Source organism: Falco cherrug, chromosome 7 (genome assembly GCF_023634085.1).
Source record: "Falco cherrug isolate bFalChe1 chromosome 7, bFalChe1.pri, whole genome shotgun sequence".
In the NCBI taxonomy this organism is placed as follows: domain Eukaryota; kingdom Metazoa; phylum Chordata; class Aves; order Falconiformes; family Falconidae; genus Falco; species Falco cherrug.
Genome location: NC_073703.1, coordinates 50,746,253 through 50,772,228, shown reverse-complemented (window position 1 = coordinate 50,772,228; position 25,976 = coordinate 50,746,253). Strand labels below are relative to the sequence as shown.

At 41.7% G+C, this 25,976-nt stretch overlaps 1 protein-coding gene across 2 annotated transcripts in view; it reads left to right on the top strand.

Annotated features, from left to right (window-relative positions):
- Nucleotides 1–25,976, top strand: part of RGS6 (regulator of G protein signaling 6) — a 284,113-nt gene that overhangs the window by 197,705 nt on the left and 60,432 nt on the right. For both annotated transcript variants that reach the window (XM_055716872.1, XM_055716873.1), the window contains exons 4-12: nt 9,819–9,869; nt 11,252–11,358; nt 13,667–13,718; nt 16,445–16,509; nt 19,434–19,510; nt 22,558–22,639; nt 23,158–23,232; nt 24,593–24,691; nt 25,795–25,856. In XM_055716872.1, the coding sequence (XP_055572847.1) occupies nt 9,819–9,869; nt 11,252–11,358; nt 13,667–13,718; nt 16,445–16,509; nt 19,434–19,510; nt 22,558–22,639; nt 23,158–23,232; nt 24,593–24,691; nt 25,795–25,856 (670 nt within the window). The remainder of the gene's footprint in view (nt 1–9,818; nt 9,870–11,251; nt 11,359–13,666; nt 13,719–16,444; nt 16,510–19,433; nt 19,511–22,557; nt 22,640–23,157; nt 23,233–24,592; nt 24,692–25,794; nt 25,857–25,976) is intronic.

Genomic DNA, 25,976 nt, shown 5'->3' with positions numbered 1-25,976 from the left:
AATGTTGTGCCAAAAATCATAAATGCTGCAGCTTTCAAAGCACTTTATTTTCTTGCGCCAGCCTGGGACATTTACACCTTTGCAGGGAAACTGTTATAACACTGATGCAGGCAAGGAGGACCTTGATGTGACAGCCTTTGAAACCCACTTTGTAAGTGAAGACATAGTGTGAAGTGACCTGATAGTTGCATGCTGAAATACACCAGTTGCCTTCTATGTTTGATCAATCATCCTCTTTCCTGGGGAAGAGAATTTGCTATTAAAAATACTAATACATGGTTGAAATGACAGAAAGATTGCCTTTGATTTAAAGGCTGTATGCATGAATTACATAGCAGTAAAAATGTTTCAGCCCTAACAAGGTCTGACACAGGAATCTTCAAAAGCCCAGATTCCAGCAGAGCGCGGAGTTGCTTCCCTTGCTGTTTTATTGCTGAATCATTTTGACAGCATGAGGAACAGCGTCTAAACACTACTGTATGGCAGAGAGCCAAACTGCTAAGCTATATGAGCCACTTCAGTAGCCTGAGTAATGCAAAGGCAGAGCAGCCTGAAATGCAACTGTAAATTTATGATCAGTTGCAGGTGTAAAGGTCCATCCTGAGGCATCTGCAGTTCTTGGGGATTTCTAAAAGGAGGCAACTTCTGATGCTACTACAAAATGCTGTTACCATTGCTGCTGGGAGGCTGGGACTGCAAGGTACAGTTTTTGTACCTCTTGTATAGCTCTATAATGGCTCTCTAGGCAATATGCACATCTTCTATAGGAGGAACAGGTACAAGTCTGAATGACGCAAAGTGTGGAATTTGTTTGTTTTGCAGTTTCCTCTCATACTTGTAGTAACAGCAGTTTGTTCAGAGTTGCATTTGAGGAGAGAAGAAGGTTTGGTCACAGGTCACACTGTATGTCTCTAATTTAGAGCAGTCCGAGTGAAGCAAAGGCAGAGGATATTGCACTGAGGTTATGGTATGTTCTGGGTTCTGGAGGGTGCGTGTGTTTGGGTCTGCCAGCATATTTATTGATGCCAGGCCTGTCTGTAGGTAGCACAGACCTGGTAGCAGCCTAGGTTTTCCAAGGCAGGTGAGGAATGGTTAGCATGAATGAATCAGTGTGGCTGCTGCTGCAGTTAAGACTACTGCTTTGCATCTCTCGGTGTGAGCAAATGCCGGTGTGTAAGTAGTCAAAGGCACTGAGTGTCGGGTGCGAGGGCTGGGCCGATGTGACACAGCTCTGTCAAAGTGGAGCGAGAACAAGGCTGAGGCTGGCATAGCACCAAACACTTTGTGTTGGTACAGGTCAACTGGAAAAAGACCCTTTGCTGGTATCACTGTTTTTTTCCAGTTGAGGACCTGGTTTAAGCTGTCCTGGCAGACCTCTTTCACTGGGATTAACTGTGCATCCATTAAGAGGTTTGCTAACTCAGCCTTACTAATACCGCTGTGCAGCAATAATTTTAAATCCAGGGCTCTCAGCTAGTGGCATACTTCTGCTCCTCAGCGCTGCCTGCCTGCTTTTAAGTGTTGTTGATGGGAGGGTATTGCAAGGCAGAAGCCTGTCTTTGGGTATATCTTCTGTCACTTGCTTTCACGCCTTGTAAAGCTACCCGAACTATTTTTAGATGGGGCAGCACTGTAACAGTCTGTCCATGTCACCGCTGAGATCTTACAAGCTAATTTGTCTTTGTTACCTGGGTAAATTAGCCCACACAGAGCTCTGCACTGTCATGTCTGATCATTTATTGATTCCTGCCTAGTGAAAATCTTGCTCTACAGGTCCGCGTTGTGGAGGGTACGTGCGCTTTGATAGCCTGTCCAATATGATGAGAAGGCAAAAGTTCCTCCAAATAGCAGTTCAGAAGAGGGAGCTATTAACAGGGTAGAAGTACACAAGGAATTTGAGGTTTGCCAATCCAAATCTCCATCTTCCATTTTTCATATCCATCTATATTTAAAATGCAGGCAGGAGAGACTGTGTGTGTGTGTAGGAGAGATTGTGTGTGTGTTGCGTGTGAAGTATGTATTGGAGACAAAGATCAAATTTACACGGCAGCGCTGGTCATTAAATTGTGAATTTGCAGCCCATTACTTCATAAGCTATTTCAAAGTGTATTAGCACTCAGTTGCTAGAAATTCCTGTTCAGTTCCTAGTAAGAGCACACAAGCAGCTGTGTGACTTCAGCGTGTTGCCCTCTGTGTGGTCTTGTTCTCTGAGCTGATGCCCTCAGCTGCTCATCTTCTTTCCCCACCATGACTACAGGAGCCTGTGGCATTTACTCTCTCCTTGGAAGGTTATCTTCTGTCACTCTCCCAATGCCACAATTGTTTTCAACACCTTGCAGTGCAGTTGCGAGCCTGGGTCATAACTTCCTTTTGTCAAAGTATTAATGGACTTGCTGTTAATTTTGCTTCAGGGCCTGGTGTCAGGGACAGGAACATGCAGGAGTCAACATCCGAGTTGTTAATTTTAATAGGCTTTCAATAAATCTGTGATTAGATTCTCATATGGTTTTGTTCACACAGATATGGACACTCATGCAACAGAAGTACAGAGTGCTTCCTAAGTTCACAAGCAACGTACAAAACCCAATGATTAGTATTTATATGGGGCTCATCTCTGAAATATCAACATTTGGTATAAATGGGCAAGCATACTGAACAGCTTTCTGTAGATAACACAGTAAAGGAGACGGAGGAATGAAGAAATGGTTGGAATGTCATATCAGCCTAAACACTGTGATAAAACATGCACACTGTTGTTAGGAAAAGGCAGAGGATCAGAGATTTTGAACCCATTAAATTTACAAATATTCTGTCCTTGTCATTGTTTTATCAGCCTGGAATGTTCACATGCAACTCAGTTCTATGTGATCTTTCACACCTTCCCACCAAGCATCATTTTTACTTCACACAAAATATAGTATTTTCAAATTTTTTAGTGCAAGAAAAGTAAATTGTAAATTCAAGCACTGAAAAGTTATGATGAACAAAAAGACTCCTTAGAAACTTCGGCTGCTTTGATCATAAAGGGGTGACACTCCTGCTGCTAATGATTGTTAAAAATTCACAAACAAGATTTAAAGTGAATGTAATGTAAAGGAAAATTGCTACTGCTAGAAGCTCTGAGCTGTTGCAGCTTTGATGATACTCCTTGCTGACACTGAGTGGTGCAATTACCACATGCTGATGGAGGAGAGCTGCAATTACCACATTTTCTGAGTCAACTGCTGAGATTTATTTATTTCTTTTTAGTTGCCATTGGTATTTATTTATGTGCTTATTGTAGGCACATTCTATAAAGTGCTCCTCCACTATTTGTAACAGAATACTAGGGAGGGACCTAGATATTAATTTCTTTTTTTTCTACCTATCATAAAAATCAGTGCTTTGCATTAAATCCGTACTGTGAGCAGGAGTCTATACTTCCAACCTAGCTGAAATCACTGTGGGAGACAGTGAGGGGCTCTGTGTAAGAAAAATAGTAGCAGGGGGTGCTGTAGGCCTTGGAAATTCTGTATGAAATAGTTTTGCCCTTTATCATGTGTGATGTTCATTTGTTTATTTTTGCAAGCCTGGTGGTGAAAGTGCAGATGATTAATTAACCTTTTTGTCCTAGATTTGCCAAGGACCCAGTGCTGTTTGGGGAGGGACCAAAGTCTATTATTTCCAATTAATAGTGTGATTGTACTGATTGGCAGGATAAAAAGCAGCTTGAGTGGCTGCTCGTACACCTATCTATGTATTTTTATGTCATTTTGATTGCTTGTGATTTTTTTTTCCCAGTGTTGCTTTTCTGTTGGAAATACTTAAAGATTGGTCTGAGTTCAGGAGCAAATTGTTTGGAAAATTTGGTGCTAAAATGGCTTCATCTGTTTTCAAGAATAAAGTGACAGGAAGGAGAACACATTTTTACTCTTAGCATCAAAAGACGGTCTGGACCTTGAGTTTGGAGGTGACTGACAACAGAGGCTAGGCATGTAGCTTGTTTGCCCATACAGTGTGTCATGGAGCATGTAAATTAAGGTCTAGAAAGGAGCTGAACATTCCACATTTTTTTGTATTCCTTTTGTAAAATTAAAAAAACCCAAACCTACTATGCAAAAATATTTACTATTCTTTTAAATCATTAAAAAATGTTCAGAGACTGTTAGGGTTACACTAACACTGGAAAAAGATGGGAAATAAACAAGAGTTCTTACGTCTCTTTTTGTAGAGCATATATATGACAAATTCTTTCATAACTTGATCAGACAGTATTTTTAAATTTATTTTTTTTAAGACCTCACTTTCTTCAGTGTTAGTATTTTTCAGTGCAATGTGAAGCTGTAACCAATCTGAGATCCAAAGTGTCCCATCTCATTGGCTCTAGTTGCTGGATGGCATCCAGCGGTCAGGACTCAGCTTTGCAACTCCCATGAGAAAGGCCAGACTTTAGTCCTTGGTCACTGATGCCACACCTGGGCAACACACATCAAGTCACTGGGGAATTTCACTCATCAGTGTTTGCCAGCTCTGCCGTTTCAGGACACTCAGCAAAAGATGCAGTTGTCTTCTTAAAAAAAAAAGCAAAGATGCACGTTTGCTGAAGTTTCAGAAATACTCTTGCAATTTTTATTTTTATACATATATGTGTGTATGTATGTACATGCATATGTACATGTGTATGCCTTGTCAGGGATGTGCCCAGTCTCCTGGATGACAAGCAGACCCCGGTGGTCCTGGGTCTGTTGCCCAGAACCAGCAGCACAGTTTCTGCTCCAGGCAGCAATCTTTAGAAATTTCTGGAGGAGAGTATGTCATTCTGTCTGCCTTTGCTATTTCACACAGCGTGTGGAAGATGGATTAATCTGGTTATAGATGGCTCTGCATTTTCCAAGTACTGGATTTTCTGGAAGAGGTAGAACAACTTAGGTTGAGTAGAAAAGGTATCAAATGCAGTCAATGGTGGTGACTCACCTCATTAACTGCATCTTGCCGATGGCCTCACACCTTGCAAACTTTTTTTTTAATTTATCTTTCCATGGCTGGCCACTCATTTGTCATGTTGACAGGCAATGGCTTTCGGAGAACACTAGTTACTATTATGGGATCACTGAGGCCAAACAGAAAATGGAGAAAATAGCGAGAAATATACAACTTCTAGCCTGTCTCTAAACCAGGTAGCTGGATAAACTATCACCGTGAATCTGTTTGCACGCAGAAATACAGCTGTTCTCTGTTTCTGGTATTGAGCAAGTTGATCTACTTCAGCTTCAAACAAGAGCCGTATTTTTCATTATAGATGAGGAGGAAATAGATGTTCACAGGCTGTTGCCTATCCTTGAACTGAGCATGCTGACTCAGAGGAAACGTAGACGTATGGAGAGGAGCATAGAAGAGATGGGAGCCATTCTTCTATCTGGATCCAGCAACACTTTCTGTTATGAAAACATGCCCAACTATTTGTTTTCAGAAGATCTCTTATGCCCTGTTAGTGTTTAGTGGAAACATCAGGATCAAGGGTTTTTCTTGGGTGTCCTCTGAAAGAGCTTGTGAAATATGGAATCTGAAAATCAGCCAGAAAAGATCTTTTTGGGAACAGGGGTTATGAGAGGACAGTGTGTCGGGCCTAACCTGCAGGAGAGGTTAAGTTTTCTGGAAAAGTTACAGATAAAAGAATCTCTGTCTTGGTCTGACAGAGAAGAAGAGTCTTTTCAAGGATCCACTCAGGTCTTCACTGTATGTTATAAGGATAAATCTGCATTTTCTCATTTGAGGAAGAGCATAAGTAGTATTTGTAGGAGGGCAAAAGTGCGTTGCAGTGGTAGAAACAGCCACCAGCAGAGGCAAAGGCAAGGTGTGGGGTAACCCTAAAAATGGAAGGTGTTATGGAAGATGGCAGTAAAGAGTTTTCATTATGATTGAATATTAATTAGTGACATGGCTATTAATGATGACAGTAATTAACAGAGGAAGAAAAGACTTGTCATTGTCCTGAGGGTGAGTAATCAGTCTTGGCAGGTGATAAATAATGGTTCAGCAAACTCAGCAGAAAGATAATCTGTCTGCCTCAGGACAACTGGAGAACAGCTATAACATCTTCCAGACTCTTGGCAACATTCAGGAATTACTTCATGTTTTTAACAGAGACAAATTAAAATCCCCGATCTTGAGTGCTGCTTATATTCCAGAGTGGCTGATCACACAAGTTCTGGTTGAGTCAGTGCTGTCAATTTACTTGCCCCTTTAAAACATTTTTTAATCTTAATAACAGGGGTCAGGAAGATTGGGGAACTAGCTTTTCAGTGTTACTTGAATTTTTCATTGCAGTTTGATGAAAATTGAATAGATTCTTCAGAAGAGGCCTAGAGCCAGGGACATATCATTCTATGTAAATATGGAGTGGGACTTAATGCTGCATCAAGTATTCCTATATATCTGGAAAGGGATCATGCAGAATGCACTTCAGCTCCCTTGAGCAAAGCAATGTGCTACTCTAGATGATTTTGAGGTATCAACTGTCATGTCATTTGGCAATAAGATGCCTGAGAGGTCACTGCAAGCCTGTAATCTGAGACTAAAATCAGGACAACTTTTTAGTTTGGGGGATGAACAGAAAAAACAAGATTCTGGTTTAGCTTGAAGCAAGACAGCATTTTGTGAGGTTTGGTTTTGTTTCTGCCAATGGAGAAACACTTCAGTTTAAGTCGTCTTGTAAGAGTTTTCTAACCCCAAATGTTTCTATCTATAGGATGTTTTTGTTTTGTAAAAGGTAAAAAGGAACATTCATGTTTATAAAATAATATTTTCTGAGCAGACTTGTCAAAACAACAGTTACTGGTTCTAAACATTTTCCCCATGTGTTATTCAGCTAGCACTGTTCACTAGGTGTGTTCTTATCTAGCAGGTAGATTTGGACCCCTCAGACATCTTTTTCTGAATAATTTTATTATTCACCAAAAAAAATTATGTGACTTTAGGATGCACCTGGCAATCTGGTTTCAATACAGAAAGGAAAGTGGTGGAACCACTGCCAGAGGCATTGGTTAGATGCTCTGCAAGGTACTGCCTGCAGTTCTGGTAATGCCAGTGCAAAGAAATGGAACTTAAATTTGAAAAGTTGCTGAATGGTAGAGGGAGAGACCATCTTAAGAGGACATTTAAAAGAGTTTGGTTGGTTTAGTGAAATGGAGGTAGGGAGGCAATGTGTCAGCCTTCTGCAGAGACACTCAGGAGAAGCTATCAAGGAAGAAAAATAATTCTTTCCCTTAAATTGTAATACAGGTATGATATCAAATGCATATCAATTGTGTACAAGAAATGTTCCATTAAAAAAAAAAAAGAAGAAAGAAAGAAAAAAAAGAGTTCTGGAATAAGTTTGCAAATAGGATAGTGGCAACTTAAATTGCACTTTAGTGGAGTTGGGAGGTGTGGAAAGTGACTGCAGAGCTGAGAATACAAACTTGTGAGATCAGTCTTTAAGTATCTGGTTTGTTGATACCTTCAAGGCAGATTGAGGCAGTGCCCAGTTGCTGCTTGTTGGTCACATCTGTTTGCCGGTTATTTAAATGAAAGTAGATGCTTCCCTGATCTTCAGGAGCTCTGCTGATTGCTTGCAGGGGACGAGTAGGTTGTTTCACTTGTCACGTGTGTGGGGTGAGGTAGGTCAGGTCCATATTCCTGCTTGCTGCTGAAGAGGTTTAATGGTGCTCCTTGTGGAGCTGTAAGTCAGCTTTCATTGTCAGGGGGAGCAGGAGCTGCTTTTCCCTTCTGTGTGGGTATAGCCCATGTCTCTAGGGGGAATTTCACCAGTATAGGAGAGTCACTCAGACCTGCAGATATCACAGGGACTGGGGACGCTAGAAGTACCTGTGCCCCTCTCTCTGTAGCATGTTGTAATTGTGACTCCTGGACTTTGTTGTATTTAAGGTTTGCCAAGAGTGGGGATGCTCTGGGTCTGTAGGAATAAAAATTACCTTTCCTGGAACAGGCATCATGTGGGTTATGCTGTTTCTTGAAGTACCCACTATGTCTCAACTCAGAAGTGCTCCAAGCAAATAAGATCCCTGCAGGGTTTGTTCAGTAAGTCTGAATCATATGGTTGATCAGTTCCTTTTTGTGTGCTGTCTTCAACTGATATATCACAAAGCATAGCATCAAATATTACCGAGGCTATTAGCCTACTGTATGCAAAAGCAAATATTTCTCAACAAATTGATTGTCTGCTGAGAAGGGCTTGGTGACACATCTGCATCCAGACATGGCATTGTTAGGTTGTGCTGCATGCTGCTGTAACTTGGCACAGACTTGCTAGATTGCCTCCAAGTGCCTTTACTGATTGCCTTTGGCTTTGGACAAGTCAAGTTAGCTAACTTGTTCACACCATTATGTTTCATTTTTAAGCTTAACTTTCTGAGTATGGGGTTGTACTGGCTCTGGCTGAGCCCCACAGCAGCCCTCCCAGTGCTGTGCTTGTACTGGCAGCCAGAAGGGTGCTGCTAACACACGAGCGTTTGGCTGCTGCTGAGCAGCGCTCGCACAGCACCAAGGCTGGCTCTCCAACATCCCCCCATCACCAGCAGGCTGGGGGTGGGCAGGGTCTTGGGAGGGGACAGAGCCAGGACAGCTGACCCAAACAGACCCAAGGGATATTCCATACCATACGACGTCTGCTCAGATACAAAAGCCAAGAGAAAGGAGGAGGAAGGGGCGGGGGGCATTTGTTATTTACAACGTTTGTCTTCTGGCGCATCCGCTATACACACTGAAGCCCTGCTTCCTGGGAAGTGGGTGAACATCGCCTGCTGATGGGAAGTGGGGAATAACATCTTTTGTTTGTTTCGCTTCCACACACATGACCTTTGCTATTGCTTCATTAAACTGCCTTTATCTTGACCCACAAGATTATTTTTTTTCCCATCTTATTTTCTCCTCTCCCTGTTCTGCTGAGGAGGGGAGTGATAGAGTGGCTTGGTGGGAACCTGGCCTCCAGCCAAGGTCAACCCACCACAGGGGTTTAACTAAATTTTGCTGCCCTTTTATGTTGTATTTTGATAGAAGGCCTTAGCTTCTAGAGAATAGTGACAAGTTTTCCACTTCTGTGATTTCCGTGTGAGCAACAGAGAGGTTTGTATACATGCAGAGGATCACTCCTAGAGATCTTTACACTGTTTATAAGATAGCAACAACCTTTGTGCTACTTGATGGGCCCTGAAAACCTAATAAACTACCTGATGGGCCTTAAAGACTCACTTCTCTGCTCCTGGCCACCATCCTGCTGGTGTGATCTAGCAGGTGACAGCTCAACAGTGGTTTGGTTGCACACACACTGAATACCACTTCCTTCACCAAGGCATTGCTTGTCTTTGACATAAGTGAGACTTTCCTTTGTCTTTTTCTAACTGATAACTCAGTTCTGTACCTTTAGATTATTGCCTCTGACATTACAGGTACAAGGTGCCAGTAAATGCTTCTTCACCTCCTTGCTAGCTAGTGCTTGCAGTAACATAACGCCCTGTGTGCTGAGGTGAGAGAGAGGCGGCTGGAAAAGAACAAGTTACATGGAACCATTAGAGTAATATCTAACTTAAAGTATATCAGGTCTCCTATCACACAGAATACTTCTTGGGGCTTAGTACCTGTCAGTAACTATAAAATGACACTGTGGCACAAGAAGGAAAAACATTCTGAGACCTCAGTGGAGATAAAAAGGAAAACAAAATAAAAATCACAACCGTTCTATTATATCTATTTGAACGATATCTCACTCTAGGGTTCTCAGATGCTGTGGTCTCACTGTTTAATGTTTTTTTCACTTTTTTTTTTTTTTCTTTTTCCTCAAGGTGCTGATATTGTACAGTGGCTTATGAAGAACCTCAGCATTGAGGATCCAGGTAAGGTGATCATAGCTGGGGAGGAGCAGATACTCCATCTGTATTTTGTGTGCCATTAGATGGTAGATAGTATTTTGCTGTGATCTAAAATACCAGTACAACAACAAGGTTGATTTAATCATTGGAGAGGAGGAGGAGGGAGAAAGATAAGAAGCAACATCTTAATTAAGTCTCACGCTTTACACTGCAACACACAGAAAGCACTTCGCAGGAGCCTTAGACTGTCTGTGAAATTGTTGCTACCTAAGAAAGACTGATTGATTTTAAGGTTGTTCCCAGACTTAGAAAGGGAGTTGGCGGATGTGTGTGGTTAAGCAGGCAAATGCAGTGGCAGGTTTTCATGGTGCAGGGAAAGGTAGACATGACTGACAGGACATACTGACCAAGGATGACACAGACACCATAATGGGATCAGATTAATGGCTGCTAATTTATCACAGCAGATAGATAAATGGATAATCAGACATAAATAGTGATCAATGCATGGGTACAGTCTAAATAGTTCACTCCTCAAACCGATGTCATTTTGGCATAGTTAAGAACTATTGGGAAAAGAGTAAGAAAATCTCTTCAGGTCCAGAAGTTTCTTTTTCTGGAAAGGGGAAAAAAACCCAGTTTGTTTCTGCTGCATACTGTCACCATGTAAAAGCAGAGAGAGAGGCAGTGTTGCCTCACCCAGGGCATCCCTATATGCACATCCCTTCTTATGACTCCAGTTAAGTCTCAAATCTGATTTTCGGCTGCAGAAAATAGCTTTATTATCTACCTGGGGGTGCATGAGCAGCTGGTGTGTATTTTGCAACTCTGAGACAGTTGATGCAGCTTTTGACAGCTGACATTGGTTGAAAATCTGTGCAGATGTGCCTCTGCGCTGGTGAAGGTTGCCCTGGCAGTGCTAGGATGTGTACTCGCCTTTGCCTCTGCACGGTTTCCTCTAACGAATGGCAGTGCTTCATTCAGTGTCAGGATTTGTCTTTATGAATAAACATGCTGCTAATGACCCGGTGTTGCAGGTGCTTTTCAGATTTGGTAGAAGCAAGTGGGGTTCACTGATGGAACAGGCTTCTTGTCAGCTGTCACCTGTGGTGGGTAATGTGCTTTGAACTGAATTTCAGACTCTAGAGCTGAACTGCTATGTGACACTTTGTAAACACAAAATCAGCAGATTAAACACTTGAGCAGTGTTTCATCTGTATTGTAAGGCTGAATTCTGCTCTTCTGCTTTGCACGGTTTGTTTGGAAGGCGTAAGGATGCGATGTGTGTACAGAGAAGCACGTGTGCACCAGGTCTTCATGTGAGTCATCTGCAGAACCACTGTTGAAAGCCGAGTGAGCAGTGCACATCTTCCTGACTCAGTTGCACTGTTTTCTCTCTTTTGCAGGGGAAGCAATACACTTGGGAAGTCTTATTGCTGCACAGGGTTACGTCTTTCCAATCTCAGACCATGTCCTTACCCTGAAAGATGATGGGACATTCTATCGTTTTCAGGTCAGTGAGCCCTCTGCCTCCTTTGTGCCCCCTTCTACTGTCCCTGCAATAATACTGCTGAAATCACCTGCTCTTTATCCCTAAGCACCCATTAAGTCTATGAAGCCAGGGATTAAGGCTATCTTGGTAGAGGCCTTAGGAAGTTATGAAGTCCTTTCAAAAAGATCTGCTTTAGAATTCTGAATCACTCTTTCTACTTTCTGACCCACAGTTTTTACATAAATGAATGGATATGGCCTATGATTATTTTTCATATGTGATTTCAAGGAAGTTGTACTAAACTTTGAACTAAACCAGGAGAAAGAAAATGGCTTTCAGGTTCTAACCCTGGCATAAAATTGAGAAGACATCCTCCTGTGCAAAATGGACCAGGAAAACTTCAGAGTTTGCAATTAGACATTCAAGCTGTGGCACAGCAGAAAATGCAAATTTCTGTCCTCTGTTGATTACAGATTGGTGTGGAAGGGGCAAGCTTCAGGCTTTGGATCTTTTACAAAACATATGTAACTTTGGCAGTCGCCTAAGCTGGGACATCTCTATCATCAGTATCCCTGTGCATCCAGATGTATTGAATTTTTAAAGCATCCTGTGCTTGAGTTCTATGCCATATCCAAAATCTGCTGCTGTCAGCTTTCTAGATAACTGAGTGCTTGTGCTGCGACAACTCCTTTTGGACAGATTGTATAACTTTAAAGGAAGCAATGTGTTCAAACCTGGAGTCCTACTGCCTAATCCTGCTGGCTGAATTTGTGGTTTTCTGGTAGATGATCACAGCCAGCTCCCTTGTCTTCCCTGTGACCTCTCTTCTGTTCACTGTCCTGTTCCTCCTTTACATTTCCTCCCTTCTTTTTTAGTTTTTATTTGAAAAGCCTGTTCTCTTCGCATCTGATGTTGCTGCTGCTCATGCTTACTGTTCTACTGCTAATGTGGTATTGTGTTATCGTATGAGACCAATGACACAGTGAACAAAGAAGCCCAGGAGATCACAGACCTCCCCTTATCTCATCCCACCTTCTGGTTACCTGGCATCATTCAGACTAAGATTTTTCATTACAGTTTCTTTGCTTTTCTGAAAGTCCTGCTCCTCCTGTCATGTAAGACTTGACAGAAGCAGGGGTAATTCTGATTGCCCATTTAGTTGTATTTTTCTCTATCTTAAATGAATGACACCATGAGAAATTATCCTGTGCAGCTCTCAGGAGCTAATTTCAATATAATTTAATTTCTTTCCCTTATTTTTAAGCCAGTGTAAACCATGTCATCAAATTATTTTGACTGCTTATTGACTTTTCTTTTCTTTCCTTTATCTTTTCCTACAACTTTTGCTTTTTGTTTGCCAGTTGTCATTTCCTGCAACAGTTTTCCTCAGCTGTTTAGTGCAGAAATAACCTGATAGAATCGTGTTTCTTTTCCATTACTCTCTTCTTCCTACTTTTTACCCCAGCATCAGTCCCTCCTTTAACAGTAGCTCATCATCTTGTTAAGATCATAAGATATTTATCAGTGAGGAGCAGTGAGACTTGTATTGTTTGATGCCTTCATGTTTTCTCACTGTACTTCAGTGCAAGGAATAGTCTGTGGTATAATGTCCTACACCCACTTGTGGCATTTCCTCAGTAATGCAAAACAGTATTCTGTAATTTGTATGGATCACAGGAATGGTATTTTTCATTCGTGGTAAAACTGAAATACAGCCACATGTAGTAATATCTTGTAATTAATTGCAGCAACTGCAATATGTGGATCTGGATAGAAAACAGAAGCAGTAAGCTTAGAAGAACTTCAGCAGAGTGACTCTAATCAGCTGAGTTTTGACTTCTGCCATCTGTTATATTTTAAAAGTAAATTGTTTTGTAGGCTGCCAACCACACTGGTAGCTGCTCCAAAAAGCAAATGGTGTGTGGCATATATAAAAGGCCATGAGGTTTCTCATGCTTCTTAAAAAAAAGAAAAAGTTTCAGGGTGTCTGTAAATTCCTGGGGAAAGAGAAGGTTCTGGGCATAGACGGTAAGAGGTCTGTGTTCAGATGGGCTAGCAACAGTGTCTGAAGTGTCATCAGGATATTGGACATCCTCCTCAAGAGATGCTTGTATTTCAGCATCTTTGTTTACCTGCAGTGAGGAATGTTAAAGGTGATACCTTCCTGGAAAAGCATCCTCGCTTTTACTGAGATATGTAGAAGTGTTTCCCCTGAGGGCAGAGACTGGATTTATACTTTGTGATTCTTCTTTTTGTACTTGTAATGTTTTTCTGCATCTGAATCGTTTTTCATCTCCTAAATTACAAAAATGCATATGTTGTTTCTTAGGCACCATACTTTTGGCCTTCAAACTGCTGGGAACCAGAAAACACGGATTATGGTGAGAGTATAATTATTTCATTGTAGAAAGTTAGTACAGAAAGCGTGTGATGGAAAAAAAAAATGTCCTTAAAATAATTACTCGTGGCCATCTAAACCCTTTATCAGCAGTTTCTTGTCAGACTGCAGCATCAGAGGCAGATGTGTGCCTGACTCAAATACATGAAGTGAAATCCCAGGGTGCCTTAAGCCCATGGAGCCGTAGCTATCAAGCTCAGTGGGGCCAGGGTTTTACCTGCCATTACCTCTGTTCTCCCGTAGCTCTGTTCATTTTGGCGGGATTTATGGCAAGCAGAATACTGCTCCTTGGGGATCTTAGATAATGCCAATATTGCTTTTGTGGGAGAACATACTCTGATCTGTAGCTGAATCTGATATGTTGATCAATAAAAAGTTACCTCATCTGGGCAGTCATCTGGCTGATCAATAAACCAGTATATAACTGATGGCAACCCATAGTTAAAGTTCTCTGATATATGACATCAGACTTATTTTTCCCGGTTTTTTAAGATCACCAGATGATAGCAGGTAAAAAAGAGAAGACTGAGCATGGTTTATGAGCTAATAAACTACAACATGGTGTGTTAAACATGTGAGTGCCTGCAGACAGTGATAATACATAAAGAAAATATGTCAGTGGTGTTATCTTAAGCTGTCTGCATGCAATATTGCTGTCTCTTCCAGAACTGCACTTCTTTTACAGTTAAATGATAAAATCAATCGTTGCATCCTGGTGTGACATTGCAAGAGGAAATCCATGTGTGTACTCATAAAACAGGAGCTTCTGAAAGTCCTTCTTTTGAAATGTCTTATAATCTAAGATCAGTTTAGAACTCCTCCCTGAATAATCAGTTGGGATTTTTTTTCTTTCCTGGGCAATAATTACTCATCATTATGGATTCTGGAAATCATTTGCTGGGGTGGAGAAGTAGCCTCCGATGGTGTCTGTCATGTGATAGTTCATTTGGAGCTCTCATCTGCAGGGAAGATAACACAGACTTATGTGTTTATCCCAGTAAGGGAACTGCTTAGGAGAAAACATGATGCTGTTCATTATATGCAAAACACTGTCCAGATTTTACAGTCACCATATATAACTGTCTGAACTGTGCCAAATATGTATTCTGTCAATATCAGAATAACAATCTGAAGAGGGAAGTTTTGATTTTTCCTATAGTATCTGATAAATAACTGGTTTCACAGTCAGATTATTGTGCTGCAGGGGCATCGAGTGGAGCAGTACACCTCAAAATATAGCCCTGTATGAGCTGGCCTACAGCTGGACAAGCTGCAGCTGCATTAGCTCTGAGCCCTGGAGTGACAGATTTTCATCTGTCCCAGAAAGCTCTAGCATATGCTTGTAATCAGTCTTTGCATATCAGAGGTCTGTACAGATGGGGTCTTCCCAGAATTAATCCCAAACTAGCAGTAGACCCAAATAAAACTGAAATCCCAGCAGCACTTCGTACTTTTTTTATTTGCATGGATCCACTCACAGGGCAGGAACTAACTTGCTAATGGGCAGGTCACTGCCTAGCATGAAGAAAACTGTGAGATGACTGACTCACACTTTATTTGGTGTTGTACATGGCTTGCAGAGGAAACTGCCCTTGAGATGTATAAACATATATAACTGATCAGCTCTGTTTACCATGAATAATATTATCTCATTATATGAATGTTAGAATTAAAGGAATAACATCAGAATTATAGAATTACATGAGTAGCACTGGGTTTTTTTTCATATATTTTCAGTGGAAGGAGAGGTTTCCAATGAAAAACCTATATGAAGGTGTCAAAAAACTGTATTTACCCATGGACCCGAATCCCCTGGTTTTCATAAAAAAAGCTGAAAAAGATTTATTACAGTTTTCTGTAGATGATGCTTGCTTTGGCTTTTGCCCTGCTCTGGTTTGGTACACTGTTGGACAATAGGTACCTGGCCCTGCAGCATGAGCAAAACACAAGGAAGCTATAAAATTCATGTCTAGATTCATCCCAGAATGAGAGCACTGGACCTCTATTACATTGTTCGGACCTGGCTGTATACTCAGGGTGTGCTGGGTTCCTTGTGTTTCAGCCTGTAATGGAAATGAGGTGACCTAGCAAGTTCAGCTGAGGGTTTCCCAGAAGGCAGCCTGGGACTGGTTTGGTGTTGTGCATTGGGCTCATCTTTACCCTCAGAATCCCAAACCACATCAATTTCTGCAGTGTCTGCCTATGGTGAAATGTGAGAAGGCTTTTCTTAACCATTTAAAATCTGTAGAATAAGTGGATGGAACATATCGAAGATGTTCATACCGTACCTTTAATAAGATCTGGCCTGTATTTCTGTTTTCTTTGTGATATCCTGAATATATTTTTTTTTTTCAACAAAAGGGGAAAAGAAGTGCAGGGCTGCTCACTTTGGCAGGCATGTTCTCAAAGTACTGAGGGGAACAGGTTGCTAATACTAAGTCTTTTACCAGCCCCAGAAGCAATTGTGCCTTTCTCAGACATCTTGTTAGGTCCTGGCATCCACTCTCAGCACTTCTAAATGAGATGTCCCAGATGTTTAAGGCCTCTGAGATTACTAGTGGGTAATGTCAGCTGGGTATTCAGCCCTCATTCCTTGGCTCACATTGCTTTCTGATGAGAATGAACAGTGCATGGACCACTTTTTTCTGGTTTAAGGTCTAGTACTAATAATCTGTCTGTAATTGTTTTCCATTCTGTTTCTCCCTTTAGCCATCTATCTTTGCAAACGGACCATGCAGAACAAAGCTCGGCTGGAGCTGGCGGATTATGAAGCCGTAGGTACACTGCTGCTAGAGTTTAAAGCTGGGGGGTTCAGGGAGAGCTTTGCTTGCCAACTGAATGCTGCTATTTGTGCTTTGGGGTCAGCCTTTACTGTGTCTTTTTTTCAGTTGTCAGAATCATGTGAAGGCTGATCTGGAGACATCAGAAACATGACTGGGGAATGGCCCTGGCTTTGCCGTGTCCCACTGTAAAGTGTCTGTGGTATAGCCAGACCTCCAAGATTGGGGCAAATTACACAGAAGTTTACCTTGTTTTCCTGTTTCCAGTTAACAGTTCCTGGTTTATATAGCAGATATTGACACATGGAATTGATGGATTTTCAGGTGCATTGCTGGGCAATTAAAAAGCCATTGACCCATCTAGTTAAGAAAGTTTTCAGATACTAGACTTGGACTGTTTTCAATATGTCATGTAAAAAACTGACTCCAAGCTTATTCAAGGCATGTTTACTGTTATGAAATGATGAGTCATAAAAATGTCCCCTACCTTGGCTTCAGATTTTGCAGGGTTTGGGTGGAGAGGAGTGGGAAGACAGAGGCAAGAGGGGCAGGGCTGATGCGAGTTTCTTTGAATACCAGCAGTGTGACACTCTGACCAGCTCAGTTTTTCTTGGTATCATACTGACTTTTTTTGTTTACTAGCTTGACAGCTGAATTTCAAATGTGGATTTTTTCGTTGGAGGGGTTGTTTTCCAAAGCTGGTTCTAGTGGACTTCTGTGTTCATGTTTATTACAATGAAAACATTTATATTCCATGTATTTTGGGATTTTGTTCCAAGAATGGACCTCTTCCATCTACATTTTGGAACTTCTGTGTACATGGATACATATATATGCCATTTGGTCCTTTCGTGAAGAGCATGCAAAAATTGCCACTTATCTAGTCCACCCTGGAAATGCATCCAGAGTTCCCAAGAGTTCTAATCTTGAAGTACAGGCATAAAGGAAAGAATATAATAATCTGCATGCACTTACACATCCTTTTGCTGAGTTTTCTCTTCTGCATATTGCTGATTTCATTATTAAAACCATTAAAATTGCTCACAGCCAACCAATTAACTGTAAGTACTCTAAAGATCTATCATAAAGCAACAAAAGGCTGTTCAGCAGCGCACACACTCCCACACACATGCAGCGAGGCTATGGCTAAGTACTTTTGCACATCATTGTCTACTGAGAGTAGCAATGCTCCAGTGATGGCAAATAATTAGATCTTGGCAGTCTCTCATTTTTCTTGTGAATATTGCATTGCACAATTAGAGATTACTTCTGCATTCAAACTTTGTTCTGTTAATTAGAGACAATCAGATAAGAATGGCACTGACTCTTCCTAGTCATTATGGGAGCTGAAGCAGATCCAGCAATGGAGATGTAAGCACAAGTGAGAGAAACAGGCTTACGGGGGTGGGAAGGAGCCATGTACATCTAGTACACATTTTTGAGAATGCTCCTCTGTAGACATCAGTACTGACCCAGAGTTCCCAAAAAGAATCTCTACAAAGCATCTCAGGGGACATCTTTTTATTTTTAGGTTCTGCTTGCAGCGTTCATAGATAATCCCCATTTATATTGGTAGAGCAGGGCTCTTGAAGATAGGCTTAAGCTTGCATAGTTGCATTCAATTTCGTTTTTAATTGGCCAAACATATGCACAATTCAAATATTGCTTTAATTGGTGATGTTTCATTGGCTTCGGCATATTTACTCCAGAGGGCACATGTGAACATAATTTAGAACAAAATTTTAAAACAAGAAACACACAAAAAATTGGTTTTGCAGATAATTTCAAGTAGTTCTTCCTTGTCGCCACAGTTAAGGAAATTATCACATTTCAGCACAGTTATAAATCATTTGCTTAGCTGTTTTCTTCTGTGTATATGGACTAAAACTCTTACATGGAGTTGGTATATCAGGGCCAAGCTTTATGCCTTGTGTTATACATGTGTTTATAGTAAATAATAGGAAGATTTCTTCTAGCAGTGAAATGCATGCACTTAAGCACTTTCTTGAAATAAAGGGAATTGGTATAAAAAGAACAGCAGTAGAACTAATAGTGTTCATTTTCAATGAAAATTTGCAATAGTTGAACCAGCTATAATGGAGAAGAGCATCAGCTTAATGGTCTCATAGGCCTCCTTCTCAGAGTGGGTGTGGATATGTGACTTCAGGGTGCCATTTGAGCCTGAGGTTCTGGCCATGTCCAGAGTTTGACCTTGAGCTGTGACGAAGTCACATCCACCTCCAAGTGTTCAAATCACAACACTCTCTGTAATGGATCTGGACCAGAGCTTTTACTCAGGCGTAGAGCAAGGCTGCATCTGGGCTCAGTCTTTGCAGTTAGATACGTTCATTGTTCAGACAAACAAGCTATTTCCTTTTGTGAATCATCCTGGCAATCCCCAGCCTTCAGTGCTGTGCAGCTGCGAAAGGCTCTCAGCGGCGACCAGGACTGAGCAAAGCAAGGGATGCTCAGGCTTTGCACCTTAGCAAAAGCCTGAAGAGAAAAGAGCAGTGGGGGGAGGAAGGGAAAGTGGGGATGTGAGGAAAACATGCAGGTGGCAGCCATCTGCTATCAGAAATGAAAGTCATCAGCTTCACAGAGCTTCTCAGTGTTATCTTTTGGGAACAAGTCCATCATTATTTTCATAGTAGAGCTTAAGCTGTCTTCATCACACTCCATTACTTATCCCTGACAGGGCCCTCTTGGCTGCAGCTATGGGGCTGCAGCCTGAAAGGATGTGTTACAGCCTTGCTTTGCCTGCAAGAGAGTTCACCTGAAACCAATATTGACTTTGTGTCTTGAGTTTTCCAGCTTAAAAAAATATATAAATTGAATAAAACACCTGCCATGCTAACTGTGCTCTTAAACAGTTGTTGTAATTACGGGGATTAGTTCTTACTATTTTCATCTTTTGACAGGAAAACTTAGCAAGACTTCAGAGAGCGTTTGCAAGAAAGTGGGAATTCATCTTCATGCAAGCTGAGGCCCAAGTGAAGTGAGTAAACCTGAAGCACTGAACCACACCACTATTTAGAGCTGTGAAGGGAAGGGGATTCTGTACAGATAAAACTTCTTTGTCAAAGTCTTTACTGTGACTAAGCTCAGAAGGTGTTGGTGAATTTTAATCGCTGGCAGACTAGAAACAAGAGAGCCAATTCTGAAGGTTTGTGCCAGAGCCTGAAAGATGGGTTTAATTATCTGTACATGGAAATGTTGGTCAGGAGCTCCTGAGCCGGAATTCACCATGGCAGCGTGGGCAATTCACTTGCCCGTTCTGCTTCTGCTTTTGTGTAGTATTTCTGGTTTGTGTAAGTGGAAAGAACATAACTTTGTCATCTGTCTGTGTTACTCTAGGCTGGTAAGGTATTTCTGAGTTTTAAAACAGTGCCACTTCAAAGTGATTATGAGGGTGGTATTTACATCAGACTGGATTTGGTTTTCTCATTTATACCAACGCTCAGTTGACTTCATTGTACCTCTGCCCTCTGCAGTCCACCTTGTGCTACTAAATTAGTGTGGAGAATTGGTTACAACTTAATGTGAAACTTACTCAGATTTAGTATTTGGGGTTTTCCTATCCTCTGCTCATAATCGAACTCTATTTTTTTTTTCTCATCTTCCCCTGTGAAAACAGTTTTAAGCCTTTCAATGTTTTTCATTATTGCTGCAAAATGAATATGGGGCAGGGTTGCACACTAGTGCCTAAAACCTTCCGTGTCCATTTTGTGCGTGTAGTTGCCACCTATAAAATGGAAAGGTTGGTGAACATGGCACGTGAGAACACCAGTACTGGCACTCTGTACCATTAGAAGGAATTTGCTTTTTCAGCATTAGATGATAAAAAATTAAGGAGCATCGTTTCTTGAGGGTGTGGCTGAGGTATATGTCTCTGTCTTTGATTAACCCTTTGGAATTTAGATTAATTCTTTGGTTAATAACATTGTAATTATGCGCTATTTAAGTATGTGGTAATTATCTTTTAAATTACAAGGTAATTAAGGGATTTTTTCCAACCAGAATACCAGTGTTCTGTTTGGAAGAGAAAATTAGAAGTTACAATAGCAATTGTACTTCCAGTTACTTAAAGGTTTATTGCTAAGATGAAAAAAGAAAATCTAAGTCAAAACAAAATTCTGCATTCTGTCTACAACATACAATTATTACCTAAGAAAGAAATGTAAATATCAGATTCTTTATATGATCTCTGTTGCTTACTTGTCTTTTCTCCTTTCTGTTTTCTTTGAAACTTAAGTGTGGACTGGCCACTATCAACTTTTTTTGCTGGCTAGTTTCAGCTTCTTGGTTCCCAGTTCAAATAATGGTTCAGTCATCAGGTTAGGTTCCCAACAAGGCAGGGCTGAACTTCACAGTGTAATTCATGGTCCTGAGTTAACTAAACAGGAAAACAAACCAAAATTACCTGAAAGCATTCCTCCTGCTTATCAAGTTCTGCTCCACCTTCCATGTCTGTGTTTGCACACACAGGATTTCCATTGCTATACCTACATTGCTCAGAAACTGCAGCCACAGAGCGTCTATGTTGTGTCTTCAGTTTAAAATGTGAAATACTGAGTTACCAGTAAGTCTGGGGACATGAACCGAGAACTTGGGTCGAGCACAAAGTCCCCATGAAGGTGATCATGAGGCCTCCAAAGACTCCCTCCCGTTTGCGTGCAGTGTGTGGTGTAAGGCTGGCAGAAGACTTAATCGTCCTCTTTGGCCAGGTGTGAAGGACTCACTCAGAAAAAGTAGTTTGGGGCTGGGTGTCTGTGCTTGTGTCCTCAGTGCAGTACGGCAGCTGCTCTGTCTTTGTGTGGGTACAGAGCCACTGCAGCGCTGGTTTCTCATCTCAGCCTTGTGTGGGGAGATATTCAGAGAGTGATACTGAACTGTGGAGGACTTGGGCTTTTTGTGGGGAGGGGTGTTCAGAAATTTCAGTTTCAGTCCGCTGTTTCCTGTCCTCTTGGTACATTTCTAGCACAGACTTTGCCAAGGATCACTGCCCCTCCAAACAAAAAACAGAGGGAGAGTACCTGGTGGTCACAAATCCCAGCTGGTGTGGGGTTTTTCCTCACTGCTTTGATTTCCCTGGGTGGCAGCAATGTGGGAAACCAGTACAGGGACACTGTCAGCTTTTCAATCCTGCTCTGGAAGGAGAGGCAGTTCCTTCTTCCCCGTGCCTCAGCCAGTCTCCCTGCAGCCTGCCTTGCTGCCAGTGGAGACTTTGCTGTGCTCACGTGTAGGGCTGAGCGCGGGAGCGAAGTACCAGAGGTAGATTGCTCAGTGCTGTCAAGAAATAGGGGAACAGTTGCATTGAACAGCCTCGGGTGGCCTGTCATATGGTGCTCTGAGCGAGTCAATCCACTGGCTGCATCAGGGCTGAATTTACTGAGTTACTGAGGTGCCCAACCATGTGTCTCTTGGGCGAGTGCTGGCTTGCTTGGGGCCATGCAGCGAGCTCAGCTCCCGTCACTCGTGGTGCCATCCCTTGCTCTGCCAACACTGGGGCATGGGGGTGGAGCAGGTTTTAGGGTTCAAAGCTGTTAAGGAGGGACACAAGTGCTGCTCTTGCTGTTGCTGCTGGGAATGCCAGTGGTGCTGCTGGGGCACTGGGGTACGATGAGACCTCCTGATGTGGAGCTCTGTCCAGCTCCAGCCCAGAGCTTCACCTGGCGTAAAGAGGTTCCAGTGGGGCTTCTGACAGAGCCAAACCCATGAACTTCCCCAGCTTGTCAAATCAGGGTCTGGGAACAGAGTATTGGGAAAAGTTGTTTTCCTCACCAGATGAAAAGAGATGTCAAAATAAATTTTCCACGTTCGTAGGAGAATCTTTTTTAACACATATTGGAATAAAGGTCAGTGATGTTTTGTTCATGGCACATGGCCTTGCAAGTGGGAGGGTGGCATTGCTGTTAAAAAAGGTGGATTTCTGGGTGTTGGTTGTTTTTTTCTGATGGGGTTAAAGACCCCAGCTAGGAACTGTAACAAAAGAAGAAAGCATTACTTGTACACTGACTCATATGTTTATGCTTTTGTTTTCAGAATCGACAGGAAAAAGGATAAAACAGAAAGAAAGATCTTGGACAGCCAGGAAAGAGCATTCTGGGATGTGCACAGGCCTGTGGTAAAGCTTCATTTTGAATTATGAGACTTTCCATGTTGTGACAGCGAAGTTTTAATACTAGTAAGCACTGTGCCATGCACAAAAACACTGCCTTTAAAATCACCACATGGATTTTCCTCACACTTCAAAACACACCAAGTGTCTACAAGATTATTTTAGACATTCTAGGCTTGTGCATGCATGGAACTATTGATTTGGAAATATATGATAAATGTGAACTTTTGAAGATTGTTTATACGTACAAAAGAAAAACAGCTTACCCAGTCTGGCTCAAACTTGCTAGAAAAAGCTCCCGTCTTAGCTGAGATATTTCCTTTTGGTGCCAAAGTTATGAGTAAATGGATTGGATGCTGAGATGCCAACTTTGGGTATGTGCAGTCTCTTGCTTAGCAAGGATAATTTATGGGACACAAACTTCAGGAAGGGGTTTTGGACAAGATCTAATTGTATATTTTAGAAAGGTAAGGTAGCATGAAGATAGCGAACAGAGGAGTAATACGATTACCATCTCTTTTCAGCCGGGCTGTGTGAACACCACAGAAATGGACATTAGAAAGTGTCGCCGTATGAAAAACCCACAGAAGGTGAAAAAGGTCAGTTTGAGTTTCTGGTTTTGGTTTCTTTTGCAGGGGATTATTGTGGTTTGTTTTATTTTGTTTCTAATGTAAATCACACTTAACACCTACAGTATATCAGACTTACTCAATAGGAACCAATAAAAGTGTTTTTCAAATATCAGTTCATTTTGTTCTGATTGGTGAATTTGCTATTCCCATTTTACCAGCATAGTAGTACAGACTGGATGGTGAGTAGAGCTGAGAAGGTCATTAAGGAGCTCTGAGTCCCAGATGTCTGCTGGCTCTGCCCTCCTGTAAAATTAAAAAGAATTGGCAAAAGTACCTAGGTCCCATTTTCAGAAATTATTTGGGCACAGGTTTTTCAGAGCTGTTTACCAGCCTTAATCATTTCAAAGGCTGGATCATTAGCAACTTGGGTGTCTTGGACTTCCAGAAAGTTATAGCTCTTCTATGTATATAAAGTCAGAATCGTTTAGGTTGGAAAAGACCCTTAAGATCATCGAGACCAACTGTAAAGCTAACACTGCCAAGTCCTCCACTAAGCCGTGTCCCCAGCTGCTGCGCCTACAGATCTTTTAAATACCTCCAGGGACAGTGACTCAACCACTTCCCTGGACAGCATTTCTCAGTGCTTGATAACTCTTTCAGTTAAGATATTTTTCCTAATACCCAGCCTAAATCTTCCCTGGCACCACTTGAGGCCATTTCCTCTTGTCCTGTCACTTGTTACCTGTTTTAGAGGGGACACCAGACTCCTGAACTTCCATTGGTAGTTATATTGCAGCAGAGCTGTTCATATGTCTCCTATAAATTTTGAATAAAAAACACTAATTGAAAAGGTAACTGGTATTACTGTCAGTGCAGGTTTCTGTCCTGAAAATGAATGGCTACAACTCAATCTGAAGGTATTTGTTTAGAAAGGTTCACATGAACGTGACCTATTGACACCTGGTTAAGAACTTTCTTCGATGTGTAGTTTTACAACAAGAAATTAAACCAAGTGAAAGAAAATGCCATAGGGTTAGTTTCTAGTCTTTTCTTTCTCCACTTGGTTCACAACAGTGACCACTCGCAGTGTTCATCCTGCAAGCATTGACACAAAGCCTTCAGAGCCCCTCAAAATTATCAGCTACATTTTAACATTTAAAATAATCTCTTTTCTTAACATGCCTGCAGACCTTCCAAGTGCAGGTGTCTGCAAGCACTGTCTGATCTGTAAATTTTGCTCCAGGCTGAATGATTATTGACCTGTGTGGATATAAACAGTAGGAAGTTGCTGGTTGTTATTTTAGTGCTTTGCATACTGCATTTTGCCTCATTGCATGACAGAGGGAAATGCTGTAATCTCTTCTGTTTGTTTATTGGTTCCTCACAGTCTGTATACGGGGTTACTGAGGAGTCTCAGCCCCAAAGCCCTGTACACATGCCCTCCCAACCTGTACGCAAAACTACAAAAGAGGATGTCCGGAAACAAGTAAGTAGATGGCTAGGTGGCAACTTCTGAGAATTGATATCTGGAGAAAAAAGAAAGAAAAAAAGAAAAAAAAAAAAAGAAAAAAGCATATACAGTTTTTGAGATACCAGCAAAACCAATTGTATGCTTTACCTGTCCTTGATTCTCACATACTTTATGTAAAGAAGTATTTAATTAGATAGATAGATAGATTCATTGAACAGTGCAGTTGTATGATGATATGTGTTATGCATAATACTGACCTTTGAATCTGCTGTTACTCTGTCTGTGGACCAGCAGACAGATTAATTTCCAGTTCACTGAGGGTGCCTGAAAAATGGGCAGTGACAAAGGCTAGGGAAGAAGCTGGCATACTGGGGCACAGGCTGGGGACGGGTGGTGAGGAAAGGCATCGTTTGGTGTGTGACTGTTAGACCGTACAGTCAGAGCTTTTGGGGAACTAGGAAAAAGTTATTTGCACAATCACTCCAAGGAATGGCCAGCCAACTCGCACATCCTTGCCCTGACCCAGGGAGCTGTCCCTCAAAATTACTTTCCTGCAACAAGCAGCAGCACACTGAAGTACAGACAGGAGTCACAAGGTCAGCGTTTTAATAAAGGCAGCTTTAAACATGTTTTTTAGGCAGCCAGTTTTAGGATCGTCTTCTGAACTAAACCTGAACACTAAATTCCTTGACCTTTTCCATCATAGGCAACATAGGCTGCCAGGGTGCTGTGAAAAACTAGTTCATAGCAGAGTGCTAATGTGCTGTAAAGCCTTTATTGGTCTTGTGGTGCCAGTCAGAGAAATGGAAGAGAGGAGTGTGGTGTAAAAAGGGGATCATATTGCACCCTGAGTAGTCTAGGAACCTCGGCCCCAAATACGTGCCTTTCCTACTTTTAATTAGGTCCTCTGAAGCTTCCCCTGGGGCTTTGCCATAGGAAATGGAGATTCCTGTTGGAAGCAATTAATAAGTTTCTTCTAATACCTAGGGAAGGGTCCCATTTCCTTCTGAGTTACTTTCTAGCTGTTTGGAAAGAGAAATCAATAGTGTATTAGGATATTGTCAATGCATGCTGTAGAGCTGATGGATTGTTAATGTCCTTGTCATCTCTCTCTTCAGATAACTTTCCTGAATGTGCAGATAGAGAGACATTGTTTAAAGATGTCCAAAGTAGCAGAAAGGTGAGTGTCCCTGTTTGCATGATTTCCCATTCTTTCCTTCTCTCCAGTTTGGCATTTCCAGAAATAGAGAGCAGGCAGGAACGCACAAAGGCTGGTCCCCTCTCTCTGCATCCATCCTTC